General features: G+C 44.4%; 1 protein-coding gene across 2 annotated transcripts in view; it reads right to left on the reverse strand.

Annotated features, from left to right (window-relative positions):
• BORCS5 (BLOC-1 related complex subunit 5) overlaps positions 1 to 20,128 on the reverse strand; it is a 124,853-nt gene that overhangs the window by 98,843 nt on the left and 5,882 nt on the right. The window contains exon 3 of one of the 2 annotated variants that reach the window (XM_037914124.2): positions 6,293 to 6,382. The exons of the other annotated variant lie outside the window; for it this stretch is intronic. Within the exon in view, the coding sequence (XP_037770052.1) occupies positions 6,293 to 6,382 (90 nt within the window). The remainder of the gene's footprint in view (positions 1 to 6,292; positions 6,383 to 20,128) is intronic. 2 annotated transcript variants of the gene reach the window in all.

A 20,128-nucleotide genomic window follows, 5' to 3' on the forward strand; every position in this document is an offset into this window, starting at 1 on the left:
AGGTTTTGCATATGTATATCAAGCAGTTACATGTAAATTAGGTATAACCTCAAATTCTTGCTAAATTGTCAATCCAGCTGTTGGTGGCACAAAGTTTGAACAGCCTGCAATAAAGAGCATACTTCTCCAGTTGATCCCTGGATGTTCTAGTATACACCTCCCACTAACATGTTAATGAAAGATAGGCATATAAATCTCTTGTGAAGTAGAAGGGCTTCTGCTGGGTATTATAGATTTTGGATAAAAGTGTCCTTATGACATCTCTAAGGCAACAGAAATGAAGATTCTCGACATTACACACATGCGTGCACATATGTAAATGACAGGAATTAGCAGAGCACTGGACTTCAAGCTGATTAGGTGTGTCTGATGACTAGAGATGGAGGAACATTTTATTCAGTTAGAATAGCCTGACAAAAAAAGGCTTAAGTCTTATATTCTGATTATGCAAAGATTTATACATTTGCCTAATTCTACACACTGCAAGTAGTCTTACTGAAGTGAATGAGATGACTCACAGCATGTAAAACTACAGGCATAAGTCTTTGCAAGATCTATTATCTAATCTAAGGTACTTACATAACTCTCATTACCATAGTACCGGTGTACCTCAATCTTTAATGTACTTATGTTCACAATATGCCTGTGAAGTAGGGAAATATTATCCCCATTTTACAGATGGGGAAGCAACACAGAGAGATAAAGCGACTTTGCCCTAAGTCACACAGGAAGTCTGAAGTGGAGACAGAAACTGAACTCAGGTCTCCTGAATGCCTTAACCACCAATAATCTTCTGTATCATTATATTAAAACACCAATATGATTAATAAACAAAAATACTCAATAAGGGTATCAACAATGGAAGAGAAACTTAATGCAAAGTCTTCTGTCTGAGACTCCTATATTGAACATTGCAGATTCCAATTTCTGAACAACTGTCACAGAGAGTACTGTTTTCATACCATTCCCCCTTGACTGATCCTAAAATCAGTCACATCTTGGTTATATGCAGCAGGCTCACCCTATGTGAAAAGTCATAGATATACGAGGAACTAACTTGTATCAAAGCTGCATGGGCCAAGATAGCTTAGTAAAAATAATATTAACTTTCAAACTGTTAAAGACTCACTTTCATTTTCTCCTAAAAGAGACACAGTTTTCATGTATAGTTTCAAGAATACTTCCAGATGTTTTCATATTCCATCTTTTTGTATTATAGTGACATCTGCTGGTTGAATGTTTGCTAAACAGTATCAATTTGAATTACTCTACTAGTATTTGACATGGATGTCAGAAAACGAAGAGGCAGGAAATGTAGGAGCAAAGCTGAAATGCTGCACCTAAACAGCCCTGATGTGTTTCATTAGTGAAGCATGAAATATACATGCTTTCCCTAATAGAAGAGATTAGAGCAGTGGTGGGCAAACTACAGCCCGCGGGACCCTCCTGCCCAGCCCCTGAGCTCCTGGCCTGGGAGGCTCGCCCCCCGCTCCCCCGCCACGCTGTCCCCCCGCAACCTCAGCTCACTGAGCTGTCGGCACAATGCTCTGGGCGGCAGGGCTGTACGCTCCTGGGGCAGCGCAGCTGCAGAGCCCGGCCTGACCCAGTGCTCTGTGCTGCGCGGCACGGCTGCCTGTCCTGGTGCAGCCGCGCCACCAGCTACTGGAGGTCCAGGCAGCGTGGTAAGGGGGCAGGGAGCAGGGGGGGTTGGATAGAGGGCAGGGGAGTTTGGGGTGGTGGTTAGGGGCCAGGGGTGTGGATAGGGGTCAGGATGATCAGAGGGCGGGAAACAGGGGGGTTGAATGGGGGTCAGGGTCCCGGGGGGGGGGCAGTCAGGAAGGAGAGGAGGGGTTGGATGAGGCAGCGGGGGGCGGTCAGGGGACAGGGAGCAGGAAGGGTGGATGGGGTAGGGGTCCGGGGGGGGGGGCAGTCAGGAAGGAGAGGAGGGGTTGGATGGGGCAGCGGGGGGCAGTTAGGTGCAGAGTGTCCGGGGGCGGTCGGGGGGGGGGGTGGATGGGGCAGGGATCCCGGGGGGGGCCGTCAGGGGGCGAGAAGCAGGAGGGCTCGGTTAGGGGGTGGGGGCCATCCCACGTCTGGCTGTTTGGGGAGGCACAGACTCCCCTAACCGGCCCACCATACAATTTCAGAAACCTGATGAGGCCCTCAGGCCAAAAAGTTTGCCTGCCCCTGGATTAGAGGGTGCTTGTGATGTGTTTTCCCAGTCCCAATGCAGAATATAGAGAGATTCAAAAGCAATAATGCAACTGTTGAAATATCATACCATTTTATTGTGGCTTTCACTTGGGTGGGCCAAGCCTTTCCAAGCTGACATAGCAAGGTGAAAAATTAAACACGCTTCACTACCTAGGATTCTAAGTAATTCATTGCAAGGCGGAAATGCAGCTCTGCAGTCCATTATTTCTGTCTGACTGTTAGTGATATTCCTATTCTGTCAAGAATTTAATCAGCCTTAAAGACAGAACTGCAGCCTTCATTCTGAAAACCTTGCTTTTTGTTAAATTAGAATATACCTAACATTTTCTAAAGGTAGGGTGTCTTAATACAGGCTAGCTATAAAAAAAAAAAAGAAAAGAAAGAAAAGCATTGAACAACACATCCAAGAGTGCAGACTAGTGTTTCAGTGTTTTGCTCTGAAACATCATTCTCATTTTTGACTGATAAAATGGAAGAAAAAGACCCAGATCTCCCTGCATCATTAACCCTTCTTTCTGTCCTCTGTCTGTATAGGGCCTTAAAAATCTACTCCAAATGCTACTCCAGTATAGTAGGCAATTGGAAGATATTACATTATGTTCCATTTTGTACTTTACAACCAAGTCATTGTGAAACAGGCGATCTCACATCACTGTTCTTTGTGGAATAATGGTCTGGTTGTGCAGTCACTGTGTAGACAAGTGAAGCAGCCAAGTGAAGCTGCTATTATGCACTCTGTAACAACAGCTGACAGGTAGCCTTGAGTATGCAAGGCTTTTTTGTATATAAATAGAAAGGCAACAATACCCAAAAATCCAATGTTATCTCCTCAGTCTTTTCCAGAAATGTTTTGGGTTCTTAAATCAAAGTGTTTTTGCCTGTTTCTTGTGCAGTTTGCCACTGCAACCTCCCTCTCCCATTCCAAAATCCACCTATTCAAAAATGACATCCATTACTGTGTCTGATTGATTTTAAATAAATACATGAACAAAGTGAGCGCCTGGCCCTGCTGATATCTATGGAAGCTTTTACACCAATTTCAGCACGGCCAGGATTTCACCCTGAATATGCATTATACAACCTCATACCATGTATGCCCATTCCTTCCCCTTCCTCACTCCTTTTGTGCAATGTTCTCTCTCCCTATAACACATCTAATTTAGCTGCACTTAGAATCTTGCAGCTTATCTGCCATATTTTACTAGTTTGCAAATTGCTATGTACATCTATAGCATGATTAATAAAATAATCATAAAAGCATGGATGTAGTTTGGGGGAGGCCAAGGGGTTTTGCCCCCCACAACCTGCAAGCCTCAGTCAGGTGTGGAATTTGCCCCCGATGCACAGCCCTGTTGGCTTGATTGGAGCTGCCCCCACAAATACAGAAGTCAAGTTACGCCTATTCATAAAAGTCCAATGGAAGTTCAATGTCACAGATGAAGGACTGCATCTTAAACAGAACCCACAACGGACTGTTGCACCAGCACTAGATATAAACCCAAGACACAGCATGGGATCTGAACCTCAGACCCTCTGACAAGAGTGCTAGCAACTGAGACTTGTAGTCCAGGATCAAGCCTTTACAAAGAGATGTTGCACTTACATAGTTCATTATGTCAGACTTCAATATTCAAATCAAATGCATACAAAACATTTTAACTAGGGCTGTCAATTAATCACAGTTAACTCACACGATTAACTAAAAAAAATGAATTGCAATTAAAAAATTAATCACAACGAACCTCAGTTTTAAATCGCACTGTTAAACAATAGAATACCAATTGAAATGTAGTAAATATTTTTGGATGTTTTTCTACATTTTCAAATATATTGTATTCTGTGTTGTAATTGAAATCAACGTGTACAGCGCTCAGTTTATATTATTTTTATTACAAATATTTGCACTGTAAAAATAACAAAAGAAATAGTATTTTTCAATTCACCTCATACCAGTACTGTAGTGCAATCTCTTTGTTGTGAAAGTGCAATTTACAAATGTAGATTTTTTGTTACAATAACTACACTCAAAAACAAAACAATGTAAAACTTTAGACAAACAAGTTTGTTAACATTTACGGGAGATAATGCTACCCGCTTCTTATTTACATGACCTGAAAGCGAGAACAGGCGTTCTCATGGCACTTTTCTGGCTCTCATAGCAAGGTATTTACATGCCAGAGACAAATGTTTAGCGTATGCCCCTTCATGCTTCGACCACCATTCCAGAGGACATGCTTCCGTGCTGTTGATGCTCGTTAAAAAAAATAATGCATTAATTACATTTGTGACTGAACTCCTTGGGGAAGAACTGTATGGCTCAGCTCTGTTTTACTCATATTCAGCCAGATATTTCATGTTACAGCAGTCTCAGATGATGACCCAGCACATTTTGTTCGTTTTAAGAAAACTTTCACAGCAGATCTGACAAAACGCAAAGAAGGTATCAATATGAGATTTCTAAAGATAGCTACACCACTCGACCCAAGGTTTAAGAATCGAAAGTGCCTTCCAAAATCTGAGAGGGTCGAGGTGTGGAGCATGAGTTCAGAAGTCTTAAAAGAGCAACACTCTGATGCTGAAACTACAGAACCCAAACCACCAACAAAGAAAATCAACCTTCTGGTGGTGGTATCTGACTCAGATGATGAAAATGAACATGCGTCGGCCCATACTGCTTTGGATCTTTATCAGCATGGATGCATGTCCTCTGGAATGGTGGTTGAAGCAGGAAGAGACATATGAATTTTTAGTGCATTTGGCACATAACTATCTTGTGACACCAGTTACAACAGTGCCATGCAAATGCCTGTTCTCAATTTCAGGAAAAAGCACTACTCCTGGGGGAATTCTGCACCACTGCACATGCGCAGAATTCATGTCCCCCACAGCAAAATGACTTTCTGACAGGGAAGCTGCAAGAGCAGTCACACTCCCTAGCAGCGCAAGTACATCATTTCAGGCACCCAGAGCAGCCAGCGGAGAGGTAAATCACTGTGGTGGCTCCTACCCTGAGCTGGGATCAGCTGCCTGCCTCACACCTGGCGTGCCTTTCACAGAGAGGTAGGGCCCCAGGGTGTTTCTGGGGCAGGCCCAAGCCTTGTGCTGTGTCCAGGTCGGGTACAGCCTCACCACTGAGTCCGTGTCCCAGGGGCGGGGGTGGTGGGGCTGCAGGGTGATCTCCCACCTTTGTGCAGCCCGTGGCCTGTGCTCCCACTGCTATGCTGGAACCTCTGCATTTATTTATTGATAAATAAAAAACTTTCAGAATTTTAAAATATTGTGAGCATAATTTTTTGGCATAGAATGACCTCAGGAGTAAAGCACCTGGCCTGAGGCCAAAGGCAGAGAAGTCCTTGGTATGTCACACAGTTTTTCCTTTTATTAGGAGCCTAAATAAAATACAGCATCCCCAGGAAGGGGAGAGACATTTTCATTAACTCAAGTGTCCACTGTCTCTTACCATGGGGAAATCTGGGCTCTATTACAATATAATTTATAACCTGACTGTGTCCCTGATAAACGTTGCTCCAAACGCTATTACCACACATTGTGTTGCTTATCCAGCACTACAGACATTTACTATTAGAAAGTCTCCTGGTTTATTGCTCTTCAGAATTTGAGACACTCATATATATCTGGGTACTTATGCATCCCTCTTCACTGTAGAATTCGAGTGCCTGTCTGTAACAACATTCTCTGCCTACACGCGAGAGCCTCACTCAGGGGCCAAGTCATGTTCTGAAAGGCCCAGCACTTAAGGCCTTTCGGTGAGATATAAGTCACTTCAACCCCTTGCTGGTGGATGTGTCAGGAATCCTCTTGTTAGTACTAATGCACGTTTACATCATGTCTAGAAATACTCCAAAGCATTATGGACTACCTACTGCACACGCGCATACACACACCCTTCCTGATATTACTGGTGAGACAAAACAATAAAATTAATAGGAGTAATGACTACAGAATGGCCAATCACTGGGAGAAAGCCAGCCCTGCTGCCACTGACATAATAACCCAACCTCTACTATTTATCTCTTCTTCATACCCCCAACCTCCAAACCCCATCCCCAGCACTTACCTGCTGCTCTCCAAGCTGCAATGGAATTGCATTGCTTAGGACTAGGAAATACTTTTCCTGCTTCCCATCCAGTCACCAAAGCAATGGGACCTAACATCAACAGAGCAGAACCTCAGTTAACTATCTTGAGTGATGCTTTCTAATTGATTTATCCTTACTGATTCCAGCTCTGTGTAATCAATTCTGTTGCACTGCTGATTGTGCTCCCTCCTATCACTGCCACTTTTTGGATTATGATGCCATTTAATTGTGTTCAATTCCTCCTAATTAATTCCATTAACTGTGTTTACAATTTGAGTAATGGATTGCCTTCTAATCTGCTCACTCCTTTCTAAACCTGATTGACAGGAATGTGGCAAGGCATCTCCTGGCTATTGGTTTATGCCCCCTTAATTCTCTCCTACTCCTCCACAACCCCACTTTCCCAGCTCACCTGCCTCCCAACTACTATGTCTCTTGTTACTATAAATTCTCTTTACACCTCCACCTCTTCCCTTTGGAGTCATTTGTTCTGTCATCATCCACACCCCTTTGGCTCCTCCCACAATCTCCAGCATATTTTCCCTCCCTCAAACTCAGACCCATCTCCAAAAAAATGGCTACTACCCATGATCTTTTCCATGTCCTGCTCTTTCCATCTCCTTACTTCCTCATAGACTTGGCTCTCTCACTCTAATGCCCTATCTGCCTTCCTACACCATACCCATCTGGTGGTGGTGGCAGCATTGAGATCATCTTGCTCCCACTACCACTAATTCCAACTTCTCCTGCCTCAGTCTTTTCAGAATACCTGGCTATTCTGTTCCTCCTCTCTGTCTGCTAATCTCCCCGCTCTTCCTCTTAGATTCCTGGTTTCATCCATCTGCTTCTTCCAGTTCTCCAGCATCCTTTTCTGTAACTTCCACTTCCATGCAGATAACCCCTCACGTCCTCTCACTTTCTGTGCCTCACTTTCTCATCTGACCTACATGTCTGGATCAGTACCTCACTCATGTGGTCACTTGACCTAGTACTAACCCAAAACTGCTCTTTCACTGACCTCCTCACCAAATTCTCTCACTCCTCTTTGCCTTCAGTCTCTCTCAGTCCCTCAACACCCTAGTCCTCTAATGACCTACAAGCCATCAATACCTTCAACATCCTCTACCAGCTCCTTCCTCTCATTAGTAATCTGTACTTAAAGCTCTAACTCCAACCACACTTCTATCTGACCCCTTTGCCCCTAGTCTTTTTTTTTTTTTTTTTTTTTTGGGGGGGGGGGGGGGCCCTGGTATCTATTCTTCTCTTCCTGTGACCCTGATCCTGTTGGATAGAGAGGTGTGACGCGACCACTAACACAGCAGATAAATTGAAACTGTAAAGTGTGAAAAAAAGAATAGTTTAGTGAAATAGATTAATTTACTTTAAAGAAAACTATATAATAAGATCCCAGGAATGTCTCTCAGAAGCCTAACGTGTCCATTGAGTCCATGTGAAGTGATGGAACAACTACATGCATAGCTGAAGGCTTTTTTTGTTCAGACTATCATGAGGTTGAATCACTATTACCATCCAATTTTTAAGTTCTTGGTCATTTTGACTTTATGAATTTCACCTCGTTGGAATACAGCTACAGTAAGATATGTATCTATGCAATGCCAAAATCCTAGATCACAGTGATATTGGTAACTCAGTTACCACACTTACTCTATAGCTAATTTACATGCAACAATTTCATTGGTGGGATGGGTAAACTGCACAGACGGTGGATTACTTGACCCAACTGCCATCCCCACAAATCGCTCAGCACAACCCCCAGACACAAATCAGCACAGCCACCCACAATAATCCCAAACACCACTTATGTGTTGAGTCAGTGTGAAGCAACGGAAACAGCTACAGCACGGTTGAAAACTCTTTTTGTTAAGAATAGCATCGAGTTCAATCATCACAGAGCCCTGTGAGAACCAGATGGAATGCTGGAGTCCAAAGGTTCGGTGACAGTTGGAATGCAACAGCTGATCAGAGAAAGAGTAACAGCTACATGGGTGACAAAAAGAGGTGGCTGTACCCCCAGACAGGGGGTCCGCTCTGTGCACAAACTTTGAGGAATGCATACTCGTGACACTACATGACTGTGCGTCGAAACAAGAGCTCCCATTCCCCTCCTCCCACAAACACACATGACTTTACAAATTACACCTCCATGACAGCACGGGTTTCAGCTACTAGCCTCAAATATTTAAAAGCCACAAACGTGTCCTGATTTTGCCAGACTTTGCATTTTTAAAGTTTTAAAGTTATTTGAGGTTTGCACCACACCTAGCATGGAACTTTAAGAAGACTACCCAAATAGGTCTGCACGGAGGTAAGAATGCTCCCCCTCAGTCTTGGGCACCTGGTTCAGCAGAAGCCACTCACTCTTCCACATACAGAGCAAACACTATATTGGCAACTGCCATTACAGCAACTGGAGAGTTGAATTTAGTATTGGAGGAAATGAGGGGAAGGGATAGAGAGGAAAATACCAGGACAAACCTGCCAAAATTAACAGGGTAATGGTTCCCATCACTTTGTTTTGAATTATTAACAATGTTGTTTTAGTGATGAGTGTTTCAATTGAAACATACAAGTACATGCATCTAGAAGAGGGCCATAATACTCCACACATGTATGCCATTCTCACACAACAAGCAGCCCTGATGGAACACAGCACTGGACTTCAAAACAAACACATCATAAAGGTATTCACCAATAGATCATCCATCCAACTGGATCAGCTAAAGAGCCAGCTGGTGTCTGCCAAACACATACAACCAATCCTGGTTTTCATTTTTAAAAGAGTCTGTGTTCACTCATGTAAGTTACTGTCTGTGGATTTTATTTGTTCTTTGAAGTTGACAAAATACTTTCCTTAGTACAATACAATTACCACCAGTAGACAGTAGTCCATTACCAATCCAAAAACACTAACAAAAAGAAATACAGCACAACCATACTACAGATACAGGGCTCCCTTTCTGCAAAGCTAGTCCTTTAACAAATCCAGATTCAAACAAAAAAGAGACAAGTTCAGGAACATACAATTAATCGTCTGTCCAGAAGGTATTTTACGAAACACAACAGCCACTTCATAGCCTACAATAAGGACATCGAGATGAGTCTGGCTCAAAATAGTAATTTAACAAATATCATTCAGTAATATTCATTATTGCCCATGCAATGAATGAGCAAAACCTAGACCAATTATTCTGATATCAGTAGCACAATGGCAGAATCAGCAGTTGAGAAGGTACTGCTCACCGCAAGTCCTTGTTTTCAGGTGCTTACAATTTTTTTTTAAAAATACCCTTTAGGCTGATATTTTTCATACTTGTTCTCACTGAAAAGGCAATTTTGGGAGGGCAGTTCTGTGAAAATCTTGTTTAGCAGAACTAGGAAAGTAGTCCAGGGTGGGACTCGGTGGATTGAGACATGGGGCAAGGATAAGTTTCGGTAAGAATAGGCCACAGTGTCAGACCTACTACAAGCAGACACAACTATGCTAAAGTTAATGGGGTTACGCCCATTTGCAATTGATCTGAACTTGGTTCATCATGTTAGCCCAACAAGATACTGCAGTGCTAAAAGAGTAATTAACTGATTTCTCAGTTCCATACACTGATGCTCACTCTAATGTATCCTTACTTATGTCTAGTCTTTCCCCCACCCACGATCTAAGGCTATGTCTACACTACAGAGGTAAGTCGACCTACGCTAGGCCGAGTTACCTCGGGGCCTAAACCGCGGGGGGCGAGGAGAAGAGGGGCTGACGGGAGAAACTCTCCCATTGACTTACCTTACTCTTCTCATCAGGAGTCAAGTACAGGGGTTGACTGGAGAGCGATCTGCTGTCGATTTGGCGGGTCTTTCACTAGACCCACTAAATCGACCGCCGGTGGATCGATCTCAGAGCATCACGGCTGTAGTGTAGCTGTAGCCTAAGTTCTTATTGATGCGCTGTACCATCTACTGTTGTAGTTGCTTTGCAGGGAGATATTTGTACAAATGACACTCAAAATTAGACTGCAATGTCCCAGTAAAGAAGCAAATAGTGCCACCTTGTGGTAACTCAAAAAAGTCATCTAGTAGACTGGACAAGATTTTCAAGTAAGTGATTTTGGGCAATCAACTTGAGACCCTTATCAGGACCTGATTTTCAGGGGTTGGGAGTTCAGAACTTTCTGAAAATCAGGCCCTTTCATGGTTTTTCAAGTTGAGTACCCAAGAATTTGCACGTAAGGCCAGAGGGAACCGTTTTGATCTAGTCCAGGGGTCAGCAACCTGTGGCTCCAGAGCCGAATGCGGCTCTTTCGCTGCCCCCTTGCGGACAGCCAATTTTTGAGGGAGTGTGAGGTGCAGGCTCTGGCCGGCAGGTGCTTACCATAGGCGACTCCCAGCTGGCGGCACAGCAGGGCTTAGGCAGGCTGCCTGCCTGCCCTGTCCCCATGCCACTCCCAGAAGCAGCTGGCTGCTGGCATGTCTCTGCACGCCCCTTGGTGGGAGGGGAGCAGCAGGTCTCCGTGCACCCCCCACGCCCACAAGCACCGCCCGCTGCAGCTCCCATTGGCCCTGCTGCGCTGACAGCTGGGAGCCGCCTATGGTAAGCGCCTCGTGGCCAGAGCCTGCACCTTACACCCCCTCCTACACACCAACCCCCTGCCCCAGGTCAGAACCCCCTCCTGCACCCAAACTCCCTCCCAAACCTTGTACCCCCTCCTGCACCCCAATCCTCTGCCCCAGCCCAGAGTCCCCTCCTGTTTATATTCAAATTCAAACAGCTCATTACCAAGGCAACTGTTGCCTACCAATAAAACTCTTGGAATTTCTTGTGAAAAGGAAGCAGATGTGCTGTCTTTATTAGTATGTTCCAACATCCAACAGTTTGAAAAAGTCTAAAGTCAGAAATAAAATAGATCAGATAAATACCTTCAATCAAACAAATGACAACCAAAAAGAGAAAGCTAGAAGATGAACATCGAGAATTTCAAAATGATTGGACTGAGTCTTACGCTTTTATAGCAAGTTCAGCTGGAGTCCCATTGTGCCTCATTTGCAATGAGAAACTATCTAACAATAAGCAATCAAACCTAGAAAGACATTTTAAAAGAAACATTGGATGTTTTGCTGAAACCTGTCCAGCTGGTGATGCGAGGAAAAAAGCAGTCAAGGAGCTCCGATGCAAGGCAGAGCAAACAAGATGTACATTTGCTAAATGGATGAAGGCGCCAAGTGGGGCAAAAATTGGGGATCAGTCCTGCTTTGAGCAGGGGGTTGGACTAGATGACCTCCTGAGGTCCCTTCCAACTCTGATATTCTATGATTCTATGATCTGAGCACCTCTTCAGCGATTTTAAAAACAAAGATGTAATAGTTAAGAAAATTAGAGAAATGCCCTTATCTGCGAAGACTGAAAAGGACAGAACTATTAAGATGGCCACAGACGTAACCAGCCAGCAGATTAGAGATATTAGATCAGCACCAGGTTTTTCTATTGCCTGCGACGAGAAATGTAATGTGGATGACATCACTTAGGTTGCCTTACTTGGCAGATACGTTAATGATCAAGGTCTTCAAGAACAACTGATCGCATTATTGTCACTCAAAGGACAAACTCAGGGCAAAGATATTGCATCTGTTGTCGCTGAATATTTGATACAAAAAGATATTGACATCAGCAGAATAATTTCTATTGCTACAGATGGAGCACCGAGCATGAAGGGAGCACACAAAGGTTTCGTTTCTTTACTTAAAAAAAGTATGGAGCATGACGTAATTTCATTTCACGACATAATCCACCAGAGGGTGCTGGGTGCACAAAACTTTCCAGAGGAAATCTCAAAAGTATGGAAATGGTCGTGCAGATTGTTAACAAAATAATGGCAAGCGCACTCAACAGGGCCGTCCTTAGGCATACGCAGCTGCGTAGGTCACCCAAAAAATTGGGGCACCACCCTCGCTGGCTGTGGCACGGACTCCTCTCTTCTCCATCCCCCCTCCAGTTCTGGGCCACAGGCCCCTCCCCTCCGGCAACTCCCTTCTCAGCCAGCCAGCTGAGGGCTCCAGCTGGGGCAGGGCCTCATGGGGCCAGGAGTGAAAGTTTGCATGTGAGTGAGCAGGGAGGGGCCAGGCAAGGCTGGGAACAGAGCGGGAGCGGGGGCGGGGGGGGGGGGGGGAAGAATACCTGGAGGCTGGAAAGAGATGGGGGAGCCGAGCTCGGGGGGTAGAGCCGGGCATGGGACATTGGGGAGCAGGGGGAAGGAAGAGGAGGAACTAGGCTAGGGATTGCTGCAGGGAGCTGGGCTGGGAAGGGAAAATGTGGGGGAGGTTCTTCGTTTGGCAAGCAGTAGGGCCTCCTGGGGAGCAAGCTGGTGACCCCGTGGGAGAGCAACTGTTCCAAGCAGCCCCACACTGTATCTGCACCTCTCCCTTCTTCTGCCCACATGCACTGCCCCACTGGCAACTCCCTGCAATCTCTCCTAGTCTCCTTTTCATTTCGCCTCCCTCTTCTCCGACGCGGAGGATCCCCTTCGGACGGTCACCTTTTTCTCTCCTCCCTTCCCCAGCAGGGATCAGCAGCAGCAAGCTGGGAGGAGGGAAAAGATACACACAACCAGGGTGGAGAGGAGGGAAAGGTAAAGGAAAACAAAAGAAACTGGTGTTTGCTTTTCCTGCCCCTTCACAATATTCCAGTATCAACGGGAGGAAACGGACACTAAGGGTATGTCTACACTTACATTTTATAGCGCTCTAACTTGCTGGCTCAGGGGTGTGAAAAATCACCCCCGTGAGCGCAGCAAGTCAGAGCGCTTTAAAGCGCCAGTGTAGACAGGCTCCAAGCGCTGAGAGCTAATCCCCTCGTGGAGGTGGATTACCAGGAGCACTGGGAGAGCTCTCGCTCAGTGCTCACGAGCCACCACACTCGCACTTCAAAGCACTGCTGCGGGAGCGTTCCCACAGCAGCGCTTTGAAGTTTCCAGTGTAGACATACCCTAAAACAAAAGGAGGAGGGGGGCGTACCTGGAGCAGAAAAGAAGCAATCAGGGCTGCAGAATACAAGGCAGGGAGTGACCTCTTAGCTGGGGAAGAAGATGGACTCGCACTTGACAAGGCTGGAGTAGCTGAAAACTTTTATTTAGGGAAAAGGGACATGATTTTTTTCTTGTGGATCCAAGTATCTCCAGGGCTGTCTCTCAAGCTGGCAGCATTTTGAACGAGGGAGAGTTCTAAACAGTGCAGAGTTGAGTGGGATTTTAAACGTCCCTTCAAGAATGCAGCTCCTTCTTCCTCACCCGTGGGAAAGACCTTTAAAAACGGCCTAAATAATCCAAAACAAGAGCCACTGTTTAAATGAAACTTGGCTGATTATGTTACTCAGGGTTCTTTCAACCCACAGCTCTTGGTAACTTTTACTCTGTGTGAGGTGGTGTCAGAAAATAAATCAGGGGAGACAAGGCCGTCCAACCGATAGATGGCTGACACAAACAGGACAACACAAGAGTGCTTTCACTTAAAGCTAAACTTTACTTAGTCTCAAGCACTTACACATGTCCGCAAAAGGTTAGTAAAACACCCCAACCCTTGATAATTACCAAAGCTGAGCGTGGCTCTCGAGTGACACAGCGGCAGGCTTCCGGTGGCCAAATCTTCCGTCTGCTGGTGGGGACTGCAAGATGTATTCCCTCCTGCCTTGGTTAAGCTAAGCCTGCTGACTTGGCTGCTTTTAGCAATAAGCCAGTGTTTCCCAAACTTGGGACGCTGCTTGTTCAGGGAAAGCCCCTGGAGGGCTGGGCCGGTTTGTTTACCTGCCACGTCCGCAGGTTCAGCCGATCGCGGCTCCCACTGGCCGCGGTTCACCGCTGCAGGCCAATGGGGGCTGCAGGAAGCGGCGGCCGGTACGTCCCTCGGCCCATGAGGGCTGCAGGAAGCGGCGGCCGGTACGTCCCTTGGCCCGCGCCGCTCCCGCAGCCCCCATTGGCCTGCAGCAGCGAACCAGGGCCAGTGGGAGCCGCAATCGGCTGAACCTGCAGACGCAGCAGGTAAACAAACCAGCCCGGCCTGCCAGGCGCTTTCCCTGAACAAGTGGCATCCCAAGTTTGAGAAACACTGCAATAAGCCATAGTGGTTTCAGGCACTTTACTCATTTGCTGACATCTCCCCATACAGTTATGGCTCCAGCCCCACTGTTGTAGCATTGTTGAAACTGCATGCTGAGTTATACCCAGTACAATCCCACTGAGGCGTGTGTGGCAACCAGGTGTGTAAATCAGGGCAGAAAAAAAAAAAAAAAGAGACTGGTGCCTGACTATAATTCCTTTTCTTATTAAACTGCACATCAGAAGCACCTCTGTACTTTTCAGGATTAGAGGGAAATGCTCTGTTTTAGGGAGAATGAAAGGCAATTTGGGAGTTGATGGCTCAGAGCAGTGGCAGGCAAGGGCCTGTATGAGGGCTGGACTCAGCCAGTGGTATCAGCTATTTCTTTTTTGTCATTCAAATGGATTTTGGGTCAGGGCTGACACCCCAGCCATCATGTAAAAGGCTTCCCTTTGGCCTTTTGACATGCACACAGCGGTATCTCACTGCCAGGTCCCTATCCGAGGAGGGGAGGAGTGATCTCCCACCTGCATGCAGCCATTGGCCTATGCTTGCTACTGCCATGCTGGAGCCTCCACATTTATTTATTGACAAAATTTGCAGAATTTTAAAATATTGTGCACAGAATTTAATTTTTTGGTGCTGAATGGGGGAGGGGGCTGTGAGAGGGCACTAGGCAGTGGGCAGGGGTCTATAGGTGGGAGATCGCTGGGCATAGGGATCTGCGGTGGAGATTTATGGATGAGGGGCCACTGGGCATAAGGGGGTGGTGGGGACTGGGCAGGGGGCAGTGTAGCAGGGCACACTGGCAGCACAGGGCTGGGTTTGGGGGCACAGGTGGGAGGGAAGTGCAGGGGTTGGGTGAAGGCGGTACAATTAAACTGTTTTAAAGAAAGTGCAGACTGCAAGTTTTCCAATACTGTAAGCTCATGTTTGTGTTGCTATGAACAAGTCAGGCATAGGGGCACCAGTTTAATAATACTGCATAAGGCCCCATAAATCCTAAGGACGGCCCTGGCTCTCAATCATCAGCAGTTCTGTGAGCTTCTTCGAGAAGTTAACAGCCAATATTCTGATCTTCTCATGTATCACAAGGTAAGACGGCTTTCCAGAGGTGCAGTCCTGGTGAGGTTTGCGTCACGTCTTGAGGAAATTAGGGTGTTCCTCCGAGAAAAGGGCCTTAAATAGGTGGCACTAACAGATCCTTACTGGCTGCAGAAATTCAATTTCATGGTGGATTTAACTTCTCATTTAAACATGTTGAATCAGAAGCTATGGGGAAAAGGAAATATTGCAATTTCGCTTTTGGAAGAAGTTCTTTCATTTGAACAAAAGCAGTCTTTTTTTGTAAGGGATACTGAGACGGGCATGTTAGTGCATTTCCCAACACTGAAGCAATACAAACAAACAACTGTGACACTGATGTTAGGTTCCTTGCAGAAACATCATCAAAATGCTAGCTGCATTTGCTGACCAATTTCACAAGTTCAGAAGGGAAAAGGCCACTTTGTCATTTCTGTTGAAACCACTTGAAGCTGAAACTTCTGCATTTAATTTTTCAGCATTTGTGGGAATCGAGCGCAATTTGAACTTGAATTAACGGACTTGCAAAACAAGGATTTATGGAATTCAAAATTGAAAGATCTTGTCACTGAACTTGAAAATCTGGAAAGGCAGAAATCCACCCTAGGGCTACAAACACAAGTGGTTTGAAATGGACGACCTTAAACAGCAAGACCAGATTATATTCGACATTTGGAACTGTCTACCGGATACGTACAGTCAGCTGAAGAAATACACCATTTGGGCTTCTCTCAATCTTTGGTTCAACGTACTTCTTTGAACAAGTGTTTTCCGACATGAATTTAATGAAAAACAAACTGAGGAGCCAACTGCAAGATGTTAGTCTTGATTCCTGCTTGAAAAATGAAAATCACAGCATATTCACCGAACATTGAGCAACCCTCTAAAGATGTCCCACAGCAGAAGTCACATTAAAAGTATTGGTGAGTAGTAATAACTTTAATACGTTCAATTATTATTAGTTTATAAATTTTAACTCTACAAATAGCTTTGCGTGTGATGCGGCTCTCAAAATATTTTGGTCAAAGACAAAAACTCTTCTCTGAAAAGTTGCCAACCCCTGATCTACTCTGACCTCCTGCATAACACGCAACAGATACAAATATCCACTCTTGATTTAAAAATATCCAATGATGGGGAAATCCACAACAACCCTTGGTGAGCTGTTCCACTGGTTAACTACCCTCACCATTAAAATGTGTACCTTATTTTGGGTATTAAGGCACCTAAAAAACAATCACCTTTGAAAATCTTGACCATTATTTAAGCACTTACAATGCATTATGGTCCCTAAGCAGATGGGTACAAGACATGTTAATAGACCCAGAGATGGTTCTGTGTCACACTACTTGGGTTTAAGTAGTTTTCTTAATGGGTGACATTTTCATTGATGTGTATCAGTGTTTTGGGCCTCAGTGAAGATATTAGATGTAAAGAATCTTCTCTGCAATTAGGAAGAGAAAATAAAGCTTAGACTAGTTAATTCTCTTCTTGTGCTAGAAAGGACTCAGCATTGTGTGTGTTATGGATTGGTTTAACAGTACAGCTTTGCCATAGAAAACGCAATAAAGTAACACTCCTGGTATGGACTATTTTCCTAATTCTGTCAGATTGTAGTTCTGTGAAACTCCAATGCAGTAAACTCAAATACTGGAACAGAAGAAAGGGAAAGGTACACATTCTGTTGAGAACTGTTTTCTAAAATGAAACACAGCACTGACAGAATGCAGGGGACTCAGAAGAAGTACAGCCAAGCCCTGTGAGCCAAGGTTACATTCTGAAAAGAAGGGGCCAAAACCAAGGGAAGGGACACCAGTGGTATAGAGAAGTTCCAACTCTTATCCAAGCCCTGGATAAGATGGCGCAAGATATTTAAGTATGAAGTGTATAGTTATTGAGCATGTTAATATCCAGGAGTGGAAGCGCTGATGACAATACAAGTTTTTACCCGATTAAGGACTGGAAGCTTTGACCCTCCAACTTTTTTTCCCCAAGAGGAAGAGCTGCCCAGAGTTCCTGTGCCTGTTTATTTTCCTTTCCTGCTTGCAGTGGCCCTGATATACCTCAGAAGTCTCAGTTTTTTCCTCAACTTTAAATGTGGAATTTTCTTGGCGTTTGGTTTTAAAGTCTCGTAAGAACTGCAACTCATTCACCGTAGTGTTTTTCTTAAGAGTCTTCTGGAAAGTAACTAGTCTTTAAATAGAAATTAAAGTGGTATTGCTAACTCATAATTTGGTCATGACTCTCATGATAATTATTGTTTTTCTTAAAGCCCCAGCTCTGGAGTCAAGTGGCTATGTGATGATTTTAGCCGTCATTCTTAAAGAAAAAAAAGTTAGTTTCTAGCCCTTGTGGCTTTGGAGAAAACGTCAAAATGTGACCCCAGTGTACCCTAAAGGCTCAAAAAGCAGCAGACAAATAAAAAGAACACCAAATCTATTACTTGTACATAATCTCATGATTTTTGGTGAACCTGACTCATGATTTTTGAACATTTGGGATTGGCAATACTGTGAAAGTAACTTAAAAGCGTCAGTTTCTAGGCTATTTGTAGTGAGGTAACACCCCTAGAGACCCAGGCAGGTGCACTATAAACTCACATGGCCTTGCCCTCGTAGGAGGTTTCCAAAAGTTAAATGATCTATTCCAAGCTTGGTGAACAACAAAAAGTAAGTAGCCTAAATGATAGAAAAAAATCTAAATTTCTTTCTACAATTGTTTCAATTGTTGTAGTCAAGAGTAAGAATATACTTTAACATTTTAAACCTAACCAGGGTCCCTTAAGCGACATGATACAAGATGTCAGAACATGTTAGAGTATTAGCAATTCTTGTATATACACAGTCAGCTAACGTCTATGTTTTCTGCAAAAAAAAACTAGAGTTTTCAGTTGCCTAAGTAGACCCTGGAATCACACTTAAAGTTGCCCCCTCCAACCAAAATCTGAAATGGCGCCCCTCATCATGGGCCCATGCTGCTATACTTACTCCAGTTGACTGACTCATGTTAACTGCTTCATGTGACACACTTAAAACAAAAAAGACAACCCACATCCCTTTTATTTTTGCTCAGTGTAGGAGGAATCAAGAAGGGTGAAGAGCGCTAATATCTCTGCCACATGGGGTATATGGGTTTAGGTCTTTAGCTCTCCAGGCCGGCAATGCATGAGCGTGAAACAGGGGCAGCAGCTTAGCTCCTAAAAAGGGACATCTCAAGCATCCTCCTTCTACCTGATTCAGGAATGAGATCTTTGCAGTGGGGAATGCAGAGGGGAAAACAGTCATCTTGAATTGGCTTAACTCCCCAATGAAAATAAAGTTGCATAGCCAATTAGAATACCTACGAGATTAAAGGTGCTGAAGGTTACTTGTATTTTGTCAGCCAAGCACTCAAAGGAAATTTCTTGGAGTTTCCTTCAAGTAGTTTTGAAATGACATCATAGGTTCTAGGTAACATTAGTTACTTCCCAACAGCCTTTTATTTAGTATATATCTTAAGTTGTTGAAACACACACTGAAGAAGTAAATCATATACACACATGCTAGTGTGTGAAATATAGAATACAATCTTGACCAATAGGGTGAGCATTCTACTTCTGGAGCAATGCTTCCCTTTTCCACATTGGTTTTTCAGCTGCAATCATTGAATCAAAATCCCCAGCAGTGCCTGCAGAGCTCTTGACACTAAAAAGACTTAATATGCTAATGAAGATGGATGAATATCTATAACTTCAAAGTGAATTTTGTGTGTTGGTGAAAGATGCAGGGTTAATAAACAATGGAAATAAAGTCTTCTGTTTATCCATAGCACAGGTACAGGTACAATATGGGCAGTGCAAGTTTCCGCACAGTGCCCTGCCTCAATCCCCTTACCCAGAGGGATCACCCATCTCTGGGGCCTCGTGGCTAGTGTGGTCCCCATGCTGACTTGATGACCCGTCCAACAAGGATGCCAGTTAGTGTAATTTTTAATGTGAATACCTGCCCACTAGCCACTGAGAAGCCGTTGTTAAATGACAATGACTTTCAGCCTCTTTTGTGAAACACTAATTTGGGGTGCATATCCCATAACTAATTCCAAAAACTCACACTAATCAGTTCCATTAACTTGATTGGGACCAGACATGTGAGTTAAGGGTTTGAAGAATCTGCCTTTGAAAGTGGCATAAAATTTAGGGAATGACCTTTATATTTTTATTTAATGGCATTTATGGAAAAACTGAAAAAGAGAAATCAGGGTCTGTTAGTTAACTCTGAAAATGTCAGCCACTTTGAGGTGCCTTGTATTTCGTCCTATTTAAAATCCCACTTGCTACATATTGATAGTACATACTAAGCACGGAGACCAGTGAGCATTTAGGTGAGAATCACATGCAAGATCAGGTCAGGCAATGGCTAAGGGACAAATTCTGTGTTCACAACTTCTAGAGATTTCAGTTTCCTGGGCTGTCGAACAGAACTTCGCTCTTGGGGACAGGGATTGTCTTTTTGTTCTGTGTTTGTACAGTACCTAGCACAGCAGGGTCCTGGTCTGTGACTAGGGGTCTTCGGTGCTAGCAAAATACAAAGAGAATCATCTTTCACCAGCACTACATTCACACCAACAGAAGACAGAGTGCACCACATACTGGGTCAGCAA

Source organism: Chelonia mydas, chromosome 1 (genome assembly GCF_015237465.2).
Source record: "Chelonia mydas isolate rCheMyd1 chromosome 1, rCheMyd1.pri.v2, whole genome shotgun sequence".
Classification (NCBI taxonomy): Eukaryota; Metazoa; Chordata; order Testudines; family Cheloniidae; genus Chelonia; species Chelonia mydas.